The sequence below is a fragment of the Tympanuchus pallidicinctus genome, unplaced genomic scaffold, assembly GCF_026119805.1.
Source record: "Tympanuchus pallidicinctus isolate F22 unplaced genomic scaffold, pur_lepc_1.0 scaffold7, whole genome shotgun sequence".
NCBI classification, from domain to species: Eukaryota; Metazoa; Chordata; class Aves; order Galliformes; family Phasianidae; genus Tympanuchus; species Tympanuchus pallidicinctus.
The window spans coordinates 21,275,411-21,298,577 of NW_026294791.1; the positions used below are offsets into that span (position 1 = coordinate 21,275,411).

Below are 23,167 nucleotides of genomic sequence, written 5' to 3' on the forward strand. Positions count from 1 at the left end.
CCCGGCGCTCATTGGCGGAGCGGCGGGAAGGGCGGCGATTGGCTGACGCGCCGGATTTGAACCGGCGGGCGGAGGTGCGGCGGTTGGGGTGGTGACGCAGCGCGGCGTCCCGTCCCCGGCTGTGAGGGGAGCCGCAGCCCGGTCCCGCTGCGTGACCCGCGCAGGGCATGGCCGCGCGCTCGTTCCCCGAAGCGGCGACTTGGCAGCTGAGCCCCGCCGGGAACCCCCGGAGGCGGCGCTGGGCCGTACCGCGGCCCGAGGATGACTCGGACGAGGAGCCCGCCGTGCTGGTCCTCAGCCACTTCTCGCGGCCGCCGTACCTCAGTTTCGGCAGTCTGCGCGTCGGCTCCTCGCGTACTCGGCTCCTGGGGATCGACAACCCCAATGCGGAGCGCGTCGAGGTGCTCGTCGATCGCTTCCCGGCCTCCGCCATGGGCTTCAGCCTTGAGCGCCGCCGCTTCTCTGTGGAGGTACGGGGCTGCGGGGGGCACGCGGGGGTTCCGAGCCGTGCTCGCGGGCGGCTGCAGGCGGAGCGGGCCGGGCTTCTCTTCACGGGAGCCTCCGGTCGGCGTGAGGTGCTCCTGCGAGTCGTGGACTCGTGCTGCCCAGGGAAGAGCTTCTTTTCCCACTCGTCATAGAATGGGTTCGATTGGAAGGGGTCTTAAGAGTATCGAGCTCCGATCTGCTTGCCGTCTGCAGGGTTGCCAGCCCTCGGGCTGCCCAGGGCCCCATTCAACCTTGAACAGCTCCAGGGATGGGTTTTCCATTGCTTCCCTGGGCAGCCTGTGCCAGGGCCTCACTGTAATTCTATGTCAAAATGTAGGATGTATTCTGTATTCTGTCTGTCTGCAAGATGCACAGATTGTTGATTTCGGAGAATGTGGCTTTTAAGACAGAAAAGACCCCTAACGTCATCACATCCAAATGTCCACCTATCACCAATGTTTCCTCACTAAACCATGTCCTTTAGTACACATCTAAAAGTTTCTTGAATGCCTCCAGGGATGGTGACTCCACCACCTCCCTGGTGAGTCTCTTCCAGTGACCTGCCCACTCACTCCTTGTGAGAGAAGGAGGTAGCTCTCTGAAGATCACCTGCAACAAGAAGCTTACAAAAGCAGACTGAAATCTTGCTGTGAAGTATTTAAAAGATCCTGTTGAAATTAATAAGTATTAACTATTCATAGAATCATAGAATGGCCTGGTTTGAAAAGGACCATAACGATAATCAAGTTTCAACCCCCTGTTATGTGCAGGGGTGCCAACAACCACATCAGGCTGCTCAGAACCACATCCAGCCTGGCCTTGAATGCTTCCAGGGATGGGGCATCCACAACCTCCTTGGGCAACCTGTTCCAGTGCGTCACCACCCTCTGAGTGAAAAACTTCTCCTAATCTCTAACCTAAACATCCTCTGTCTCCATTTAAAATCGTTCCCCTTGTCCTATCACTATCCACCCTCTTAAACATCCGTTCCCTCTCCTGTTTATATATTCCCTTTAAGTATTGGAAGGCTGCAATGAGGTCTCCCTGGAGCCTTCTCTAAGCCAGATGTGCCCAGTTCCCTCAACCTTTCTTCACAGGAGAGGTGCTCCAGCCTCATCTTAGTGGTCCTCTTCTGGATCCATTCCAAGAGCTCTGCATCTTTCTTGTACTGGAGGCTCCAGGCCTGGATGCAGTACTGCAGATGTGGCCTCTCTTCCCAAGCAGAGAAAGACAATCATCTCCCTCTCCCTGCTGGCCACCCCTCCTTTAATGCAGCCCAGAACAGAGTAGGCCTTACAGTCTGCACGCGCACACTGCTGGCTCATGTCCAGCTTCTCGTCTGTCAGGACCCCCAAGTCCTTCTCCGCAGGGCTGCTCTCAAGGAGATCTTCCCCTAGTTTGTATAAACCTGAGATTGCCCTGGCCCCATCATCAGGTTTACATGGGCCCACTTCTCCAGCTTGTCTAGGTCTCTCTGGATGACTTCTCTTCCTTCCAATGTATCAGCTGCATTTCTCTGCATGGTGTCATCTGCAAACTTGCTGAGAGGTCACTCGGTGCCGTCTTCTATGTCATTGATGAACATGTTGAAGAGCACTGGTCCCAAGACTGACCCCTGAGGGACACTGCTTGTGACTGGCCTCCACCCTGACATAGAATGATTGATGACAGCTCTTGAGCTGCAACCAGACAGCCAATTCCTAATCCATTGAACAGTTCATCCTTCAAATCCGCATCTCTCCAATTTAGAGAGAAGGATGTGGTGAGAGACCATGTCAGAGGTTTTGCGTAAGTCCAGAATAGATGACATCTGTCGCCCTTCCCCTGTCCATTGATGCAGTCACTCCATCATAGAAGGCCATCAGATTGGACAGGCATGCCCTTAGTGAAGCCATGTTGGCTGTCTCGAATCACTTCTTTATCTCATGTGTGCATTAACGTAGCTTCTAGGAGGATCTGCTCCATGCTCTTTCCCAGGCACAGAGGCCAGTAGTTCCCCTGGTCTTCCTTTCTACCTTTTTTAAAAACAGGAGTAATATTTCTCTTTTTCCAATCACCAGGGACTTCACCGGACAGCCATGATTTTTCAAATATGACGGACAGCTGCTCAGCAACCACGTCAGCCATATTGTTGACAGATCTTGCAGTATAAGCATGTGTTGAATTAGTGTGTTTTCCGGAAATGGATCTGCTTAAAGAGGCAGAACTCCTTGTTCAAATGCTCTAAAGATTGGTAGCTTTCACACTGTTTTTGAATTTGGCAGTGGTATAAAAATGTTTTGATCTGTTTGTATCGATACCTGCACAGAAGTGATTTGGTAGGGCACTCTGCATGAGCAATCTTTACAGCACACACAGAGCTCTGTGGCTTTCTTCTTTATTTGCAGATCAGACCCTCAGTGTTTTTGCTTTTATTCAATGAATTATTCAATGAACTTGTCTGTGTAATCATATCTCTGCAGATCGTTTGACTTAAAAAAAATGATGATTGTGTTTACATTCAGCTAAGGTCCTGAAACTTAGCCTCGGATTACAAGTCCAAATACCATTCTCAGAAAATGGCCTTATTAGATTAATATGTGCAAAAACATCATGTAATCTCTTCCATCTACCTTTACCCTAGTATTATCCTTTCTATTGTGTTTTACATTTATGTGTGTTCTTGCTTGCTTTCCATTATAATTTCTTCAAGAATCATATGCCTCTTGAATAAAATGACAGTTTTGGTTGTTTACTTCAATTAATATAATATATTAGAATATATAAGGGTGAGCAGCTGACATTTAGAGATGGATTATCACTTCATAGTGTCAAAGCATGCGTTTCTTCTATATTGTGCTTTCATTTGGTTTGATTTTTCTTATATTTGATGATAAAAAAGTTTGCATAAGCGCTTTACATCAAGCGTTTCTTTCCATTAGTCAGGACAAAGAATATTTGTTTGTGTAACATGGACCCCGTCAGAAGAAGGCAAGGTCAGAGAACTGGTAACATTTGTTGTCAATGGCATTGTAAAGCATCAGGCTGTGCTTTTGGGCGTTGCTGAACAACCTGTGAAAAAAAAGGTGAGTATGTTTTTATTGTCTTATCTAATTTCATTACTTTAATGTAGCTGAAACATACTGTTTTCAGTAGTCAAAATTCAATGAAGGATTAAAAATTCTTATTTGTTATTTGTGGGAGGCCACATTGTATTTCATTTTTTTCAGCAGGTTTGAAAAATAGGTACTGATGTATTGCTGTTTAGAGAATAAAACCCTATTTTCGATCATGGAAATAAATTATAGTGAATTCTGGACTAAATGTGTTGACTTTGCCTTCTTTTTTGGACTATTTTCTTGTTGGTACTTTTAGTACAGTGATGTATTTAGCTGCTTATTTTATGGCAATCACAAAAAGGTTTTGATTGGAAGTGGTGAAAATTTTCTGTTCCAATCTTCTGCTAAAGGAAAGCTTTAGTCTAGCTTGTGTCGAGCCTTGAGCATTTGCGGTGAGGGAGATTGTAGCTCTACTGTGGACATCCTATTCCTATGTTTAATTTTCTTCATCATGAAGATACGTGCTTTCCCCTACACATATACATAAACAGATTCAATCTTCCTCATAAGCAACTTGTGCCTGCTGCCTCTTGCTGTACTACCATAGGTTCTTACCTCAGAATCATAGAAATATCTTGAGATAGAAGCGACCTTAAAGAGCATCTAGCTCCAATTTGCCTGCCATGTGCAGGGTTGCCAGCCACTGGCTCAGGCTGCCCATGGCCCCATCCAACCTGGCCTTAAATGCTTCCAGGGATGGGGCATTCACAGCTTCTGTAATACCTTCTTCTTAGGTGTTAGAAAACTGCAAGTAGATCCCTCAAGCTTTCTCCTTGCTAGCCTAAATGTTCCCCTTTCATCATGTCTGTGTCATATGCCTAGGTATTCTTTTTTGTAATTTTAGACTTTAAAAGAAGGTACTAATGTTCACTTCTATGCATAAATGTACGCGGAAAGCCAGCATACTAACATTTATTTATGGTTCTTTTTCAGAAGAGTCTTTGGGATACTATAAAAAAGAAGAACAGTTCAGAAACATCCGTTCCAAGGAAAATTAATAAAAGAAATTCAAAAGCTAAAAACGTTAATAAAACCTTTCAAGTTTCCCAGGAGGCAGATAGACTGAGAAGCCCACTTCAATCATGTGAAAATCAGAATACAGTGCAAAACAGTACATCGCCAGTAAATGAATCTCCTGTTGGCTCAGAAAATAAATTGCCTATCTCTCCTATTGTACCAGTGCTAGAGGAACTTCGTACTACTGCTGGCACACCCCTTTCAATGAGGAGATCTACTACATTCTCAGATATTGCTGCTGCCGTAAATGAGGGGTTATTGCCTGTAATGGACAGCCACAACTTCAATAAATCAGTTGATGACCACAATGAACTGAAATCTGGAAGTGCATGCAGCTCTCCTGGATTAGGAAAACCACTGATTTCAAATGATGAAGTAATTCTCAATTGCACGCTCTCACCTGTTTGTACTCCAGAACATTCATCATCTGTGCCCTTTTTAAGTACAAGGAGATTTTTAAGTCCAGATTCTTTTGTAAATGACAATTATCAAGTTGATGGAGATATAGTAGAGCCACCCGTTCCAATTCTGTCACCTGATCAGTTTGTGAAAGACATGCAATTGTATATGCAGTCAAAGACTCCCAAACCAGAGGAAGCTTTATTATCTTGTACAACAGAGACTTATGTTGTGAAGCAATGTGTCCCCTCAAAATGGAAAAAAAATGGAGACAGACGGACAAGAACAGAGGTTCATGTAGAACGTGTGTTAAATGAAGCCTTTGAGGTGCATAGCATAGATTCCCAAGGGCTTCATCATAACAAATCCAAAGAAAATCACACCACTTGTCCTTCTATGGGGGAATTTCAAACACATTCTTCTCAGATAGAGCAACCAAAAAAGCGCCCAGTTCTGTCTGCCACTGTCATCAAAAGTAAGCCCAATGCTGATGAGAGGAAAAAAATGGGAATGCTTCCGCCCAAATCTAAGAAATGCCTTAATAGCGCAATAATGACATGTGAAAATATGGCGCCATTATACACAAAGGCTGAAATATCTGAACACCTTCCAGTCATAGGTCCAGTTTCAGCTGGAAATAAGTGTCCCAGCGACAAAATAAGCTCATCTACTGAATCAACGTCTTTGTGTCGTAAGAGGAAAAATGAATTATCTATGGAAAAAAATAGAGTTGTAGGCCCGGTGCACGTGGAAGAAGTGGAAAGAAAAAGAGCTCTTACATCCAGCATGGACAGTAAAAAGCACGCTACCGTGAGACCGTCAGCCTTCAAACGTACAACCCGAGAGAGAACAGGGCAGAACAAGAAAGCTGGTGAGCTGTACTTTCATTTATCATTTTTGGAAAATGCTTTTGTTTATAACATTTGCATAGTAAACGGAACTGTCTAGCAACAGTCAAGGATATTTCGTATGTCTGAAATGTGGGTCTTTGTAATTTCTTTCTGAGAAATTATCTGCACTGTACAAATTTGAAAACTAGATCTTTGATTATACTATTGGATTCAGATTTACTTCATTCTTTTCTAAATCTTGGTAATGACAAAAACTGGAAAAGTATTTGGCAATTCCTGAGCATGGTAATTCAAATTTACTAGAAACGTGCTCACTATGCAATGTTGCTGTTATGTGTACGCTTACCAGTGTGAATATTTGAATCCCTTTCTGCTGTAATGCACTTTCAAATAGTTCCTAGGTCTTACTTGTGCTGCCTGTTTTTTTACTGTCTGCACTGAGTATGATATCAGCTTTCTCCCCAGCTTACCAATACTTTGTTGCTGGAAGATCAGAGCAAGCTGACTTCTTGTGTTTCAGTGTGCTCTTATGGTTTCAAAGGGTTCCGCTCCCAGATACATTTTGGAGTATGAGAGGAGTGGTAACTAAAAGAAGCATTTCATTTGCGAATCTTCCTGCAGTCTCTGTAATATAACTACCAGGAAAAAAAATTATCATGGCTTTGAGATTAAAATAGCATATGCTGTTTTCTTCAGTTCTTCAGACGACCCATTCTGTGATCTGGAATTAGTTTGAGGCTTTCAGTAATGTGGTTTGAGTTCAGGCTCTTTAAGACAGCCTTCATAAAAAGCCACCAGGTTCATGTCCAGCAGGAAAAAGCAATGCTACCCACCAGATTATTTCTATTCATCCACAGGTGTAATTGTAGATGACATAATTTTTGAATTGCGTTCTTTTTACTACAGTTTATTTCAAAATATAACCTGTTATTTTAATTGCACGTGTAGATAGTGTAGTAGGTGCTGCTTCACAAAGAAAAATCATATTTCACTATAAAAGTTACCTTTGCAACCAGCCTCAGAATAATCCACGTTAAACCCATTTTTCTTAACAACCAAAATATGCTTAAAACTTATCAGAATAATAGGAGAGGTTGGAATAAGCACAAAAAAACCCACTTCAGCTAAACATATTGACACAGTCTGTAAACTAGCCTCTTTTTTTCTTCCAAGATAACACCTTGTCATTGGGTGTAAGCCGGGAACCAAAGTTCATTTGCAGCGTGATACTTTTTTTAATCCTTCATTTGATGTCACCATGACGAAGAGTTAGCTCTGAAAGTGTTTGTTTTCATATGTTCAGAAAATCTAGGTCTCTTAACCCTAGGTCACTTCATCTGTCAAAGCTCCATCAGGATCCGTTAGGATCAATTTTAACAGTACATTTCTTTGATGTTCTGAAGAACTGTGAAATCAAATCACCCTTCCATGCTCTTAACAGTTCTTCCCTTATTGATTGTAGGTTAGATACTCTGCTTAACTTTCTTCATCATCGAGAGATTACTGCTATCTTATAGGGGTTGGGGGGAAATTACTCCAGTTCTGTACTGTTTTAAGAATTACGAATCCTAATATGGTAAGTTTCACTGACATTTGTAATTGATATTTGTGTGCTCTTTTTAGGTTCTTCCCTTCAGAAAGCATCAAAAACTACCAATAGAATTAACAAGCCCATTGCTGGATTGGCTCAGTCTCACCTGACATTTGTGAAACCGCTGAAAACAGGTAAACAGAATTCTGATATTCAGTAAATCCATTTCCATTGAACTAATTGCTCAATTGCTGCTGCTTGTAGTTGAGACCAACTGGGTAGAGTTGGGATGAAATAGAAGATTGTACGCACAATTAAATAACTAGTAGAAAATTTTGTTCCTTTTATGATGCATCTCATAGGAAACCTGTTGTAACACATGGTCCTTTCCTCCTGTTTTGAATACAAGAAGTAAATGTAAAAGGTACTTTATAAGTGTGTTCCCTGTATTGATTTAGCAAATCTGGTACTAGTAAGTTGATCTGGTCAGAAAAAAAACGTGTGTATGAAATGGTTGTTCCTGAAGGTAATATAACTCAACTGGATTTTGTCCTGAGATATGTGCCAAAAATAACCTATGTTCCAGAAATCATGTCTTTGTCACAGTGCTCTGACTTTATCCATGTTTTGTGACTGAAATTTATCCACTGGTGGCTGATTCACAAGTCACTGGAAATTCTGAAAACCTAGTTTTTTTCTGCTGTAGTGCTAGATGGAGTATCAGACATTAATCTTTTCCATCACTTGCTTGTCATACATTTCAAGAACTGCTATTCTTTAAATACTGATTGAAGGAGAGACTGACGTTTGGATTTTATTTATTTCTTTTAAGTCATTCCTAGGCACCCAATGCCTTTTGCTGCTCAAAACATGTTTTACGATGAACGTTGGAAGGAGAAGCAACAACGAGGTTTCACTTGGTGGTTAAATTTTGTGCTCACCCCTGATGACTTTAGTGTAAAAACAAACACCTCACAAGGTAAGTGCAGGATTTTCACTTTTAAAGTTCTCAAATTTTTTGTTCATATTAATGAATATCTTAACACTAGTCTTACTTGTCATTTTACTTTGCATTACCTTAGCTCTTATACAAAGAGTAGATCTTGTTATTTCACAGTTCTTATATTTACCTGCGTTTTAAACAGTAAATGCAGCTGCTCTTATCTTGGGAGAAGAGAACCATCATAAAACCAGTGTTCCTAAAGCACCAACAAAAGAGGAAGCATCTCTAAAAGCATATACTGCTCGTCGTAGACTGAACAAGTTGCGTCGGGATGCTTGTCGCCTGTTTACATCTGACGCAATGGTTAAAGCTATTAAGAAGCTGGAGGTTGAGATTGAAACTCGACGTTTGCTAGTTCGTCGAGACAGGCATCTTTGGAAAGATGTAGGTAAGAATACTATAAATTTTCACACTCTCCTGTTCTGTGAGTAGGGAAATGATTGCTCATAATCTTAGTTGGTTTAAACTAAAAGCAATTGTTAGTACGTTTTTCTATAATATGAAGTATTTACTGAATGTAATATCACAAAATGCTCTTTCGCAGGAGAGAGGCAGAAAGTCCTTAACTGGCTTTTATCTTACAATCCCTTGTGGCTGCGTATAGGACTGGAGGTAAGTGCAGAACTTACTATCTGTAATCAAAATATTTAGAGAATCTAGCAAGCTTTCTAGAAGAGAGTATTTCAGGTTTCTCTTTTATTTTCTATTTTATTAGTCTAAGTGGATTTGATTAAGTTATAGCACATTTTCTTTCTTTCTGCTTTACTATAACCAACTTGCATTAAAAGATGTTTATTAAAAAGGAAAATATTTAATCAAGGAAAGTTGAACTAATAACAGAAGAGCAGATTGCAGTTAGTTTCACTCCTCAGTGACCTATAGGAAGATGCCTCTAAGTGCAGATTCTCAAACATGTTTTTATATAAGACAGAATGTTCTGAAATTTCCTTTCGTGTAATCTTTTAGTCACTGTTTTAAAAAATGATTTTTAGAGATTAGCTACCACTTGCTGTTACAGAATGCCAGTACTATTTCCATAGTGTATGACATTCACAAGAGCATATAGCTTTTAAGGCCATTTTTAATGGTTTTGTTTTTTTTCTTCTTTCCTTCATATTAGACTGTTTATGGGGAACTGATAACTTTGGAGAGCAATAGTGACTTTATGGGTTTGGCAGTATTTATTCTTAATCGCTTGCTTTGGAACCCTGACATTGCAGCTGAATATAGACATCCCACTGTGCCTCACCTTTACCGAGAAGGTAACTAGTATTTCCAAAAATAGGCCATCTTAGCAATTAATTTTTGAACTGCCACTTAATTAGTTCTGTCATTTTAGGCCATGAAGAAGCCTTGTCGAAATTTACACTGAAAAAATTGCTGTTGTTAGTTTGCTTTCTGGATCGTGCTAAACAGTCCAGATTGATTGGCCATGACCCTTGCCTCTTTTGTAAGGACGCAGAATTCAAGGTAAGAGAGATAAGGTTTGATGTCTGAGTCAAGCATTGTTCTACATATGAACATTCTGTGACTGAACGTATGTGTGTTTGTTTTTTTTAATATCATGTATTTTTCTATAATGAGTCTTGGCTCTTCGTGCTTGTGCTTTTACCTATGCTTTTATTCTCAGTGCATGACTTCATGGTTCTGAAAAAGATTTCCTATGAACGTTTTGTGTTGCTTCTTTAGGAAGGACTCTTGTTATGTTGCATTACCTTGCTTCCCTTTCTAAAGCTAAGCTGCTGCACTGCTCTTAAGTATTGCTCTAGCGTACTGTACTGCAGCTGGTCTTAAACCAGTTTGTGGGTTTCCTGATTTTTCTTCTGTTATTTTGCTGTGATAAGGGAATATACAACATCTGTCATACAGAATCTAATAAATGTCTTTGCTACATTTAATTTCCTGTAGTTTTGTACTGCGCAGACAAGCTGTGCAAGACATTTATCTTTTTAAATATTTGTATCTAACGTATATCTGTGTCTGTTTATTTTAAGACAAGTAAAGACATTCTGCTGGCTATTTCTCGTGACTTCCTGAGTGGTGAAGGTGATCTTTCCCGCCATCTTGGTTTCCTGGGACTACCCGTCAGCCACATTCAAACTCCACTTGATGAATTTGATTTTGCTGTAACAAATCTGGCTGTGGACCTACAGTGCGGCATTCGTCTTGTGTATGTTGATACCGTATTGTTTTGAACCGTTCATTTTCCTTATAAAATACTTTATTTGAGCTAAGTTAAGGTATTAAGCTGTGAAATTCCCTTTGTTAGGAGAGCAATGGAACTTCTAACCAGAGACTGGAATCTTTCAAAACAGCTGAGAGTTCCAGCAATTAGTCGTCTACAGAAGATGCATAATGTTGATATTGTTCTCAGTGTTCTTAAACAGCGAGGAATTCACTTGAAAGATGACAGCGGTAAGGCCTAGAAATCAGTTATTCTAAGCCCATTGCAGGAGTAGTGCATGTTTTATTTCTTTCTTTTATTTAATAGGTGCTTCAATTGACTGTAGGGATATTGTGGACAGACACAGGGAACGAACATTAGCTCTGCTGTGGAAAATTGTCTTTGCTTTCCAGGTATTACTTCTTTGTGTTTGTTGGGGTTTTTTTTCCACTAATTTGAGGTGAAAGGTAATGAAGATATCAGTCCTTTAGCAACTATTTGTTGTCTGTGTAGGCAGACCATAGAACTATTTACACTGTAAATTCTAAGTGTCATAGAAATGCTATCTAATAGCCCTAACGGTATATTTTAACATTTTTATGCACGTTTTTTTTCTTGTATACAGTCATAAAAGTTTTTGGAGGAAAAAAACCACACAGATACTTCTGAGCATATGGTGTTAGGCTGTCGGAATTGATAATTAGACTAAAATAACTTTGGTTTCCAAAAGCTGGTAAGATCTTATTAACTGGAAAGTGAGAGGAGAATCGAATTTTCAATTAGCTTCTGAGGTTAGTCTGACAGGCAGTATAGAGTATTTAATGATATTTAATGAAGTTGTAAACATTCTTCGCTACTGTCTTCTGCTTGCTCCATTGCCCGACTCCAGCACCCACTTCTGCTAAACTGCTCTGTAACCTTTTGCCATGAAAAGGCTGAGCGTGGGTTTAAGTTCTCTGCTTCTTAAGTTCTTTACTTGGTGGAGGATGTTGCCACCTATGTTGGCAAGTCCATATTAATCACTACTGACTTAGTGTGGCAGGTAGTAGAGTAGTTTCTCTTTCTTTAAAAGGCAATACCTACAGCTTCTGCATCCATTCAGCTGTTTTAATGATTACATAAATAAATTCTTTTTTTTTTGTCTTCCATAATAGGTGGATGTTCTTCTTAACGTGGAACAGCTAAAAGAAGAAATCAAATTTTTAAAGAATGCGCGTAAGATAAAAATGCAGCTGGGTGCTCTCAAGCTTTTTTCAAGTTGTTGCAGAATACAAGAAGATAACAGCAGTAGCCCCTCACCTCAAAGTCATGGTGAAAATGTGAAGCTGCTGATGGCATGGGTTAATGCTGTTTGTGGATTTTACAGTATTAAGGTAAAATGCTTATTCTTTAGAGAGCAGAATTCTTTAAGCTATAGAATAACGTCGTTACAGGCAATACTAATTAGTTTTAAATATCCTTCTCAACTTTACATAGTCTGATTGGGAATAACCATCTGTCTGTGGATTGACCTGCAGCTCAGCTCTCCTTTTTAAAAAATATGAGCGAAAGCATACTGCCTTCTTGCTAGTCTCATGCATAAAAATGCCTTTTAGGAATATAACATTTTAGTTGCAGTGGGTTTTTTTGTTATTATCTTCTGTTTTTTTTAAATGAGTATTCATCCTAAATGTATTTGTGCATAAATTTTTTACTGTTCACAGTAACTGTGAGAATTAAACTAACGTTCAGGCCAAGAAGGATTCCTCTCTTCAGAGGTGTCTGTTTAGAAGGATAATGTTACCAGCTGTTCTCTCTGAGAACAACTCTCTGAGAAGCCCTGTTAAGGCACTTGACTTCACTCCGAATCCTGTCATACCTGATAATCTCTCTGAAGGGCAAATTACAGTCTTTGAAGCTCATGCAAGTTCATTTCTGCTCTGAAGACCTACATGAGAGCCATCTGTAGAAGTTTCCAGAGATCCTCCTGTAGAAACAGTGCTTTCTTTTTGAAGCGTTTCCCTTGGAGTTTCACTGTACAGTAATTCACACTTGTTGCAGGTTTCTTACAGCTATATGACAATGCATAGTGAATGTTCAAAGGAAGCAATAGTTTCTGTTCAAAATAAGCGATCAGAATTCATGTCTCATCTAGGGCCAGATGTACTGGTTGGCAGCCCCAACCACAGCAGGGAGTTGGAACTAGATGATCTTTGTGGTCCTTCTAATCCAGGCCATTCTGTGATTGATTACTTTCAAAAGTACAAGATATAAACTGAGTGTAGGATTTTCTATCAATGAAATGGTATTGAAAAACCAAGGAAACTGTATCTTACTGTATTTTATTAAACAGGTGGAAAATTTCACAGTCTGTTTCTCAGATGGAAGAGTGCTGTGTCATTTAATTCATCATTACCACCCGTGTTATGTGCCTTTGGAAGCTGTGTGCCAGCGTACAACTCAAACAGTAGAGTGCTCAAGAACTCATAAGGTGGGACTGAATTGTTCCTCCTCATCCTCTTCAGAGTCTGATACTTCTCTAAATGTTATGGAAGGACCATTTGACCAAAGTAAGTTACTTAATGTTTGGAAGCACTTGTAAAATCCATTACTCTTATGCTTGATCTAATTTGACAAATATTTTCTCTTTGCAAAGCTGTAACTGCTTCAGTCTTGTACAAGGAACTGCTGGAAAATGAAAAGAAGAACTTCCAGCTGATCAATAACGCAGTTTCTGACCTAGGTGGAATACCAGCAATGATTCATCACTCAGACATGTCAAATACAATTCCTGATGAGAAGGTGAGATAGCTGTCTTTAGTTAGAGTTGATGTAAATGTGCCCAGCTCTCTTTACTCGGTCCTTAACTCGGCTATGTTCTGTGTTTGAATAGGTTGTTATTACCTACCTGTCGTTTCTGTGCTCACGGCTTCTAGATCTACGGCAGGAAACTCGAGCCGCTCGTTTAATTCAGTCTGCTTGGAGGAAATTCAGGCTGAAAAGGGAACTGAAACTTTTTCAGGTACTCTATCTGTGCAATGCGTGGAACTTGTACTTTGAGAAGTACTAAGTAAAGAATATAAATTCACTGTTAATAGAGTACACAGGTTTATTGGAATAATATTGGCACTAAAATTCATACAAGCAATATTATTATCAAATTATATGGACTTCTTGGTAGCATAATCTACTAAAGATTAGTTGAAAACCATTCTAAATTAGTTACATGTTAAGCGAAGTGGATGCTCCTTAAAAATTCATGTCCTTCGGGAATTATTTTGTGTTCTAACTGAAATGCAGTTCCCCTTAAATCCTTTTCCGAAGTCAGGTGTGAAGTTGCTGCACTGCTTCCTTGAACTGAAAAGAGCTGTTCCTTTTAAATTTCTATTCATTGTTATTTTGTTTAATTACGCTTTATGGCTTGTAAAATTAAACTTCCACATGGTTTTACTATTTCTGTAGATGCTAAACTGCTAGACTTCCCCACAGTGTTCTGAGTCAAGTTGTGTATTATTTTGTTTCTTGCTTTTCTAGTAGTTATGCCAGAACTTGTGATGATTGTGAAACTATTGATACCATTAAGATTGATAAACACCTTACATGTATCTGAGATCGATATTAGAAAATCGAGCAGTGTCCAAATTTAAGAATCTGTGGCATACGATGGGGAATTTTTCATCTCCAACTTCTTTACCTTATTAAAAGAATCAATCTCGATGCTAAGATAGAAGAGTTTCCTTTATAAATAACTTTTAAAATACTTTATAGCAAAGCTGATTGTGGGCGGGCGGTGTCAAAAACAAAACCCACAGGCACTGCAGATGTTATTTTGAATTTAATCTTGCAGTATGAGCAACTCTGCTCTGTTGTAGTGCAGTACGGATAGGCTACTAGTTAGGATTCTGACTGTATGGGCTTTTTACTTAGGTATTACATTGACAACTTCCTTTTCTTGTTGCCCTGATGTATACAAGTCTGTTAGTACTGTCACTGGGGTACTGTAAAAACACTGCTCGGTCTATGCAGACAAAACTCTGGCTAGATGGACATGATCTGGTGAGGCCGGTTTTGTAATTTTATGTTATTTCAGTATAGCTGGATACCATTATTATGAATATCTTGAACTCTTGTGAATGAGAACTAAAATCGAGGCTTAAAAACAGATTACTTGAGGAGCAGTAAAAAACTGTAACAGACGTGATGTACTGTCATGGCAGAAAGATATGTGTACAAAAAACTTGGTGCTGAAGTAAGCATTCTGTCTCAGAAAATTTTTTGAAATAGGATAAAGAAAAGCAGTGGAATCGACAAGCCTAATTTTTATAAGATAGTTTTTTAACGCATCCAAAATATGAGCAGAATTCTCAGTCCTGACTGTTCAGTGCAAATTCACTCTTTGTAGGAAAGAGACAGAGCTGCTCGGATAATTCAAAAATACGCAATAAACTTCTTGTCTCACCGACGCCTCGTGAAGAAACACAACGCAGCAGTCATCATCCAGAAGCACTGGAGAAGACACTTAGCAAGGACGATTTTTTTAAATCTAAAAAAGACAAAATGGGAGGAAGCCAGAAGTAAATCTGCCACAGTAATTCAGGTAATTTGTTTTAAAGTGAGATTACGCAGCAGCAAGGAAACCCTCTGAAACCTGGAAGAAACAGTATTGCTCAGCGTCATTTGTTCTGCTTACAGCAACAGATATTCAGAGCGAAATGGTAATATGGCTTTAAATCTCTCATTGTTCTTTCTTAGTAAATATTTTGTACCGGTATATCACAAGTAAGCCCACACTGGGCCTTAAACCAGACAGGACCTATCAGATAATTCTGCTTTGCTTTTCTGCAGCTGTTGAAGCTAGAGATGGTTTGTCTCCTAATGTTATGACACTTGCAGTTGGCACTTTCAGAATAGCGGAAATTAGTTACCAGTTCATAGCTAGTGATTGCATAGTTATTTCTGAGTATATGTTCCCCACTGTTACCCAAAGCATTCTTAAGATTCTTTGGAATGGATGTTAAAGAGTCACTGATGCATTACATATTTTAACACGTAATCTTTCGTTGACAGGGCAATTTTTTAATTTTTTTTTTCTCCCAGAATATAAAGCGCTTAAAATAGCGAAGATGGAAGTAATTAGCTGTTTAAAATTGCTTGTTTTTAATATACATATCTGGGCATTGGAGAATCACGCGGATAGGAAGTGACCTCTGGAGATTCCTGATCCTCCAGTCCAACTGCCATGCTAAGATATGTTCCCTGGAGCAGGTTGCACAGAAAAGCATCCAGGTGGATTTTGAATGTCTCCATAGAAAGAAACTCCACTGGGCAGCTTGCTCCAGTACTATGTGGGTTAAGTAGGAATACAGAAACTTTAAAACATCTGAGGTCAAGAGTCATCAAATTTAGACTTAAGTCAAGCTAATTTACTATACTGATACACTAAGAATGTGCTAAATTTTCTATTTTTTCCCTATAGGCTTATTGGAGGAGATACTCTGCAAGGAAAAGTTATTTACAGCTAAGATACTATGTCATTTTTGTACAAGCAAGGATAAGGATGTTGTTATCCGTTGCTGCATATAAACGAATTCTTTGGGCTACAGTTACAATTCAGAATCGTCTGCGTGCAACTAAACTGGCAAAGGAACATCGGCAAAGATATGAAATCTTAAGGTCTTCAGTACTTACTATACAGTCTGCTTTCAGAAAATGGAGAAAACACAAAATTCAAGAGAGAATTAGAGCTGCTTTAGTGCTCCAGAGGTATTTCAGAAAATGGCAATCTTCAAAACTGACTAAAAGAGAGGGAGCTGCCCTTGTCATTCAGTCTTGGTATAGGATGCACAGAGATATGAAACAGTATCTACGTATTAAGCAAAGCGTTGTCAAGATTCAGGCTTGGTACAGGTGTCAGATAGCTAGACGTATTTACCAGGAATGCAGGGCACAAATAGTGACCATTCAGCAGTATTACAGAGCTTATAAATTAGGAAAAAAAGAGAGAGAGAATTATTTGCAAAAGCGTGCAGCGGTAGTAGTTCTCCAAGCTGCTTTTAAAGGCAAGAAAGCACGTATGCTATACAGGCAAACAAAAGCAGCTTGTGTTGTTCAATCACTGTGGAGAATGAGACAAGCAAAACTAAGATTTCTACTATTAAAAAAATCTGTTACTTTATTGCAGTCGCACGTGAGAAAATACCAACAGGTGAAAAAATACAAAGAGATGAAAAACGCTGCTTCTGTAATTCAAGCTTGGTATAGGGCACGTGTCACTTCTAAAAAAGCCGCCTCATCTTTCCAGAGGATGCGTCTGGCTGCCGTTGTCCTTCAGTCTGCCTATAGAGGAAGGAAAGCCAGGAAAGAAGTTCACATATTGAGATCTGTGATAAAAATTCAGTCAAGTTTCCGCGCTTATGTCATCCGAAAGAGATTTAAAGACTTGAGAAATGCTACAGTGAAAATTCAAGCTTGTGTAAAGATGAGACAAGCTCGTAGGTATTACCGTGCCTTAAGGGAAGCAACGCTTTATGTCCAGCAAAGGTATCGGTCTCGTAGATGTGCTCTTCAACTTAAAGAAGATTATAGGAAATTGAAGGGAGCCTGCATAAGAATTCAAGCTGCAGTTCGAGGCTATCTTGTCAGGAAGCAAATAAAAAGGTGGACGGAGACTGCAGTATTTCTCCAGGCACAGTACAGAATGAGGAGGACCAGGGCACGTTATTTAATTATGTACAGTGCTGCTGTTGTCATTCAGAAACACTATCGTGCATATCACATGCAACTCTGTCAGAGGCAGGAGTTCCTGCAATCTAGAAAAGCAGCAGTGTGCATACAGGCAGGCTACAGGGGTTATAAGGCGCGCAAAAAGCTCAAGCTGGAACACAGAGCTGCTGTCAAAATTCAGACGGCTTTTAGAGCTCATGCTACAAGAAAAAAATATCAGGCAATGATTCAAGCTTCTCTTGTGATTCAGAGATGGTACAGAACTTGCAAGACTAGTAACAGGCAAAGACTGGCCTTCCTGAAAACAAGAGCAGCTGCGCTTACTTTACAAGCAGCTTTTCGCGGTTACCAGGTTCGAAAGCAAATTCGAAGACAATGTGCTGCTGCAACTGCAATACAATCTGCCTTCAGGAAATTCATGGCTCTGAAAACGTTCAGACTTATGAACCATGCTGCACTCACTATCCAAAGGCGTTACAGAGCCAGCGTCATAAGCCAAAAACAACGGCAGGAGTACGTTGAGCTGCGGAACTGTGTAGTACGTCTTCAGACGATATGGCGGGGAAAAGCAGCGAGAAAAAAGATTCAAAAGAGGCACAGTCTTGCCACAATTATTCAGTCCTACTACAGAATGCACGTCAATCAATTAAAATTTAAAAAACTAAGGCGATCCACTCTGGTGATTCAGAGGTACTTTAGAGCTTACCGTATGAAAAAAAAACAGCGTGCACTTTATCTAAAGACAAAGGCGGCTGTGCTAGTCTTGCAGTCTGCATACCGTGGAATGACTGTGAGGAAACAACTGAGGGAATTAAGCAAAGCTGCAACGACAATACAAGCAGCCTTCAAATCGTACCTGGTAAAGAAGGACTATGTAAGACTTAGATCTGCAGCAGTAGTAATTCAGAGGCGCTATCGTGCAGTTATTCACGCTAAATGGCAAAGGCAAAAGTACTTATCTTTAAAAACAGCTGCAATCAAAATGCAAGCAATTTACAGAGGCATAAAAGTCAGACGAGAAATTCATTCTATGCATCAAGCAGCTATTCGTATTCAAGCCATGTTTAAGATGCATCGCATAAATATTAGATACCAGGCAATTCGAATGGCAGCAATTATAATTCAAAGACAGTATAGAGCATTTTGTTTAGGCAGAGTAGAACGTAAGAAGTACTTGGAGCTCAAGAAGTCTTCCATTGTCCTTCAGGCTGCTTTTAGAGGCATGAAAGTTCGACAAGACTTAAAAATGATGCATCAGTCAGCAGCACTGATACAGTCTTATTATCGAGTGCACAAACAACAGAGGGATTTCAGAAACTTGTTGCTGGCAACCAGACAGATTCAGCAATGGTATCGTGCTTGTAAGGAGAGAAATAGGCAAGTTCACAACTATATGACTGTGAGAAGTGCTGCGCTTTGTCTCCAGGCTGCGTTTCGTGGCATGAAAACAAGAAGACATTTAAGAACTATGAATAAATCTGCTGAGCTTATTCAAAGAAGATTCAGAACTTTTCTCCAAAGAAAATGTTTTATTTCCCTTAGAACAGCCACTGTTGTAATTCAGAGAAGATACCGAGCAACAAAACTAGCAAAAATTCAACGTCAACAATATCTCTCGTTGTTTAATGCTGCTGTTATTATCCAGTCAGCCTATAGAGGCTTTTTGGCAAGGCAAAAAATGAGGCAGATGCATCAAGCTGCTACGGTCATCCAAGCAACGCTAAGAATGCGAAAAATTTACATTTCTTACCAAGTTCTCAGACTTGCTTCAGTAATCATACAGCAACGTTATCGTGCTTACAGGGAAGGGAAGCGTGTCAGAGAAATGTACTTAAAAACATACAAATCTGTTTTAGTTCTTCAGGCTGCCTATAGAGGAATGAAAACAAGATGCTTCTTGAAGAAAAGGCATGAGGCAGCACTTATAATACAGAGAAACTACCGAATGTACAGGCAGTACCACCGCTACAGACGAGTTCAGTGGGCAACCCAGCTAATACAGAGGAAATTCAGAGCGAATAACCTAAGGAATATTGCAGTACAGCGTTACTCCTCATTGAAGAGAGCAGCAATTTGTATTCAGAGGGCTTTTCGGGACATGCGCTTGAAAAAACAACATCAAGAAATGCACCGTGCCGCTACTGTGGTTCAGAAAAATTATAGAGCTTTTCGAGAACATCAAAGATTTCTCTCTCTTAAAGCAGCTGCTCTTGTCTTTCAGAGAAGATACAGAGCTTTGATTCTGTCTAGGCAGCACGCTCAGGAGTATCTGTATCTTCGCAGAGCAACTATTCGTCTACAGGCTGTGTACAGAGGAATCAGAGTGCGCAAGAGCATTGAGCACATGCATTTAGCTGCTCGTACAATACAATCAGCCTATAAAATGCACAGAAATAGAAGCGCTTATCAAAAGATGAGAACTGCGGCTATTGTTATACAGTACTACTACCGTTCCTACGTTAAAGCAAAGAATCAACAAAAGGAATATCTGATGATTAAGAAATCTGCTCTTCTTATTCAGGCATCTTACAGAGGCATGAAGGAACGACAGAAGTTGAAAATGATGCATGCTTCAGCAATTGTAATACAGTCTAATTATCGAATGTACATACAGCACAAATATTATAAACAGTTGTGCTGGGCCGCCAGAGTTATACAGCAAAGGTTCAGAGCCAAAATAGCAAAAGAAACTGATATGGAAAACTATGCGAAAATAAGGAAGGCCATCGTTTGCCTTCAGTCTTCTTTTCGTGCTAAAAAGGCAAGGCAATTGCATAAAACCAATGCTGCTGCACTATTCATCCAATCATTCTTACGAATGCGTGTGGAAAGAAGGCATTTTCTTGTGAAAAGAGCAGCAGCAATAACGATCCAGTCAGCGTTTCGATGCCAGAGAGCTAGGGCCCGCTATAAATCCGTTCAGAATTCAATAGTTGCTATTCAGAGGTGGTATAGAGCGTGTCACGCTGCTCGTTTACAGAAAGCAGAGTATTCTCTTCAAAGGCAAGCGATAATAATTATTCAGTCTGCCTACCGTGGTATGAAAGCAAGAAAACTAGCAAGACAGATACGTGCCACAAGGAAGATTCAGTCTTTTCTTCAGATGGCTGTGCAACGTAGAAGATTTATTCAACTTAAAACAGCAGCTGTTACATTACAAGCCTGTTACTTAATGCACAAAGCTAAATCACAGTATGTGAGCTATAAAAAAGCAGCTGTTGTCTTACAGCGATGGTACCGATCCCACTTGATTGTAAAACGCCAAAGAATGACCTACTTGCAAACCCAGAAAAAAATTATCCTTGTGCAGGCTGTCGTCAGAAGATTCATTGTAAGGAAGAGGTTCCAGAAAATGAAAGAAAGCGCAATAAAAATTCAGGTACTTATACACGCATAATATTGTTTGTTCTTCTCTGCTTACTTATTTGTTTTGGAGAACTGCTACGATTTCAAACGATGGTTTAAAACCATATATCTTAGAACAGAATCATGTTCTGCAGTGTATTAAGTGTAAAGGTAACCACAGCGGGGCTCAGAAATGAATCTGACTCCGTTTTGTCTTTCCTTGCTGAGGCATTCGTCTGAAAAGTCATATTCCTTTTTTCCTTATGTTTCCCCTTAAATGGTACGGCTTAAAATTTGATCTCTGATATTTGTGTGTGTTTCCGTTGTTCTTTTAAGAACCTTTTTGTCCTAACTGGCTTTCACCTGCTGAAATATTAATAGCTTAATGAATATTTTCTTTGGAATGCAAATGAAAGCCATTTAGATGTGTTGAAATAAGTGAGTTCAAGTACTGGATATCAGGTGAAGTAAAGGAGGAGGGGTGTGACTGCTGTGATTTCTAAGACTTTGATTTACCTGTGCCTTCCTAAATACTCCACATTAAGATTTTGGTGCTTGCTTTTTTTGTTTATACCTGTTAAATAGCTCCAGACTAATTTTGGTGCCTAGATAAAAATATTTTGAAGTGGAATATGAGGAGACATATTTCATTCTTATTGCATGCCACAGCTGGTACACTGGGTGTGAAACTGTAGTCTGTGATGTCTCAGACGTGCTCTAGGAAGGTGAAGTTTTGACACTTTTTCCTTCCTTCTTTACTGTATAAAATATCAGCAGGGTTGGCAAGAAGTAATCGAGAGTTAGAATTGCTTTCCATCTCTGACGTGTTTTTTTTTTTGTCTTGTTTTTGAGGGTAAAGGAGGGAAAGTTTCTCCCTGTTATTTATATTGATTACAATTTGTATGTATACTGAGAACACTGTATTTCCTTCTGAGAAAAGCTTTACATGACTTCTCGTGGTGTTCTTAGTTATTTTACCCTAAGGGAAAACGAAAGGAGTCTTTCTTCAGGGTATGACTGAAATGAAGGGAGTTTCAATTCAGAAAAGAAAAGGAAATAATCTCTCGTAATTCTTCACTGCTGTTTGCAGACAAGAAAACAGCTGTGCCTTCCTTGCCTCCCTTTTTGAGGAGAGGGTGCAAGTGGCAGCTTTTTAGTAATTAACTTTATCTTTGTATGTCCTAAACAAGGTGATGATTTTGCTTAAAAAGTAGAAATAAGAATTAACTGGGGAATCAAAGCTGTTTTAAAATTAATTGTATTGTTAATTTTAAAAACAAGTTAGTGACTATAGCAGTACTTAAAAATATGCAGTCGTGTTTCCTGTCAATACTGTGCAAGTGGGGAAATAGTCCGAAATTTGTCTTTGTCTTTCGAGGCACTTTTTCGTGGATTTCCTCAGAGACAACGATACCTTCAGTGCAGGTTTGCTGCTGTAGTAATACAGCAACGCTACAGAGCGCATCAGATGCGAAATGTTGAACAACAAAGATTCAACCGAAAGAAAAGAGCTGCTATCAAAATTCAGGTAATCCAGGAAGGTATTTTGTTTTTGGAGGAGGAGGAGTTGGTTTTGGTTTTTTTTTTCCTTCATGTTTCTTGGGCTTATTTTTTTGTGACATAACAATTTTTACAGGTGTGAGTGGCATTTGTAGTATTTCTCTAGCTGCTTTTTCTGTTTCTTAGAAAACAACTTCCAGATATGAGGAACTCATAGCTACTTCTAATATTGTACAGATAGGAATCCTTTTGTGCTAAAGGGACTTTGTCTTTTAAATTGGTTTGCTCCGTTATAAAAGAAATAGAGCTGACATTTTTGTTTTTGGTTTTTATATTTAATAGGCCTCATATAGAGGATTTAAAGCCAGGCAGTTGGCTAACAAAGTGAGAGCAGCCCAAGTAATTCAAGCCTGGTTTCGAGGCTGCAAAGCACGGAAGGAATATGCATCTATGGTAGAAGCTGTGCGCATTTTTAAGAGTCACTTCAGAACAAAACGGCAGAGGACCTGGTAATGCTCAATTTGACATAGTTTTCTCTACTTCTAAAAACTGTTGTTGTCTTATTACTTTGTACTGCTTTGCACTCTGGCAAACACTTACAGATTCTCAGACGTTGTCCCTCAAGTGTGTATATAATGTACTTGAGTGTAATCGTGTTGATGTCAGTGGAATTATTCTTTTGCAAAGGATTTTTCTTTTGTTTGAATATTTTTCTGGACTAGAAGCTACTGCGTAATCCTAAATGTTATGAATTAGGGATCTGGACGGAGTAGGGCTTGATCTTTTTTATTTATCTTTTTTATTGTCAATTTCTTTTTGTCATTTAAACGGTGCTGGAACAGGCTGCCCAGGGAGGCGGTGGAGTCACTGCTCCTGGAAACGTTCAAGAAACGTTCAGATGTACTGAGGGACGTGGTTTAGCAGGAGATGTTGGTGTTTGGTGGATGGTTGGACTGGATGATCCTAAAGGTTTTTACAACCTTGGTGATTCTATGATTCTATGAAAAATCCAGCATGATGATAACAGGATAGGATAATAGGACAGACTTTTTCTTCATAATGTGTGTTGAA

At 39.8% G+C, this 23,167-nt stretch overlaps 1 protein-coding gene across 1 annotated transcript in view; it reads left to right on the plus strand.

Moving 5' to 3' along the window:
- The first annotated feature begins 83 nt into the window (after positions 1-83).
- The window catches only part of ASPM (assembly factor for spindle microtubules), a 31,322-nt gene continuing 8,238 nt past the window's right edge, over positions 84-23,167 (plus strand). The window contains exons 1-20 of the mRNA XM_052666305.1: positions 84-470; positions 3,408-3,551; positions 4,518-5,871; positions 7,475-7,576; positions 8,215-8,361; positions 8,528-8,773; positions 8,930-8,997; positions 9,506-9,647; positions 9,725-9,855; positions 10,380-10,555; positions 10,655-10,800; positions 10,877-10,962; positions 11,704-11,922; positions 12,882-13,098; positions 13,185-13,330; positions 13,422-13,550; positions 14,931-15,125; positions 16,005-20,630; positions 21,975-22,124; positions 22,439-22,605. Coding sequence (XP_052522265.1) covers positions 168-470; positions 3,408-3,551; positions 4,518-5,871; positions 7,475-7,576; positions 8,215-8,361; positions 8,528-8,773; positions 8,930-8,997; positions 9,506-9,647; positions 9,725-9,855; positions 10,380-10,555; positions 10,655-10,800; positions 10,877-10,962; positions 11,704-11,922; positions 12,882-13,098; positions 13,185-13,330; positions 13,422-13,550; positions 14,931-15,125; positions 16,005-20,630; positions 21,975-22,124; positions 22,439-22,605 — 8,894 coding nt within the window. The 5' untranslated portion in view covers positions 84-167. The remainder of the gene's footprint in view (positions 471-3,407; positions 3,552-4,517; positions 5,872-7,474; positions 7,577-8,214; positions 8,362-8,527; positions 8,774-8,929; positions 8,998-9,505; positions 9,648-9,724; positions 9,856-10,379; positions 10,556-10,654; positions 10,801-10,876; positions 10,963-11,703; positions 11,923-12,881; positions 13,099-13,184; positions 13,331-13,421; positions 13,551-14,930; positions 15,126-16,004; positions 20,631-21,974; positions 22,125-22,438; positions 22,606-23,167) is intronic.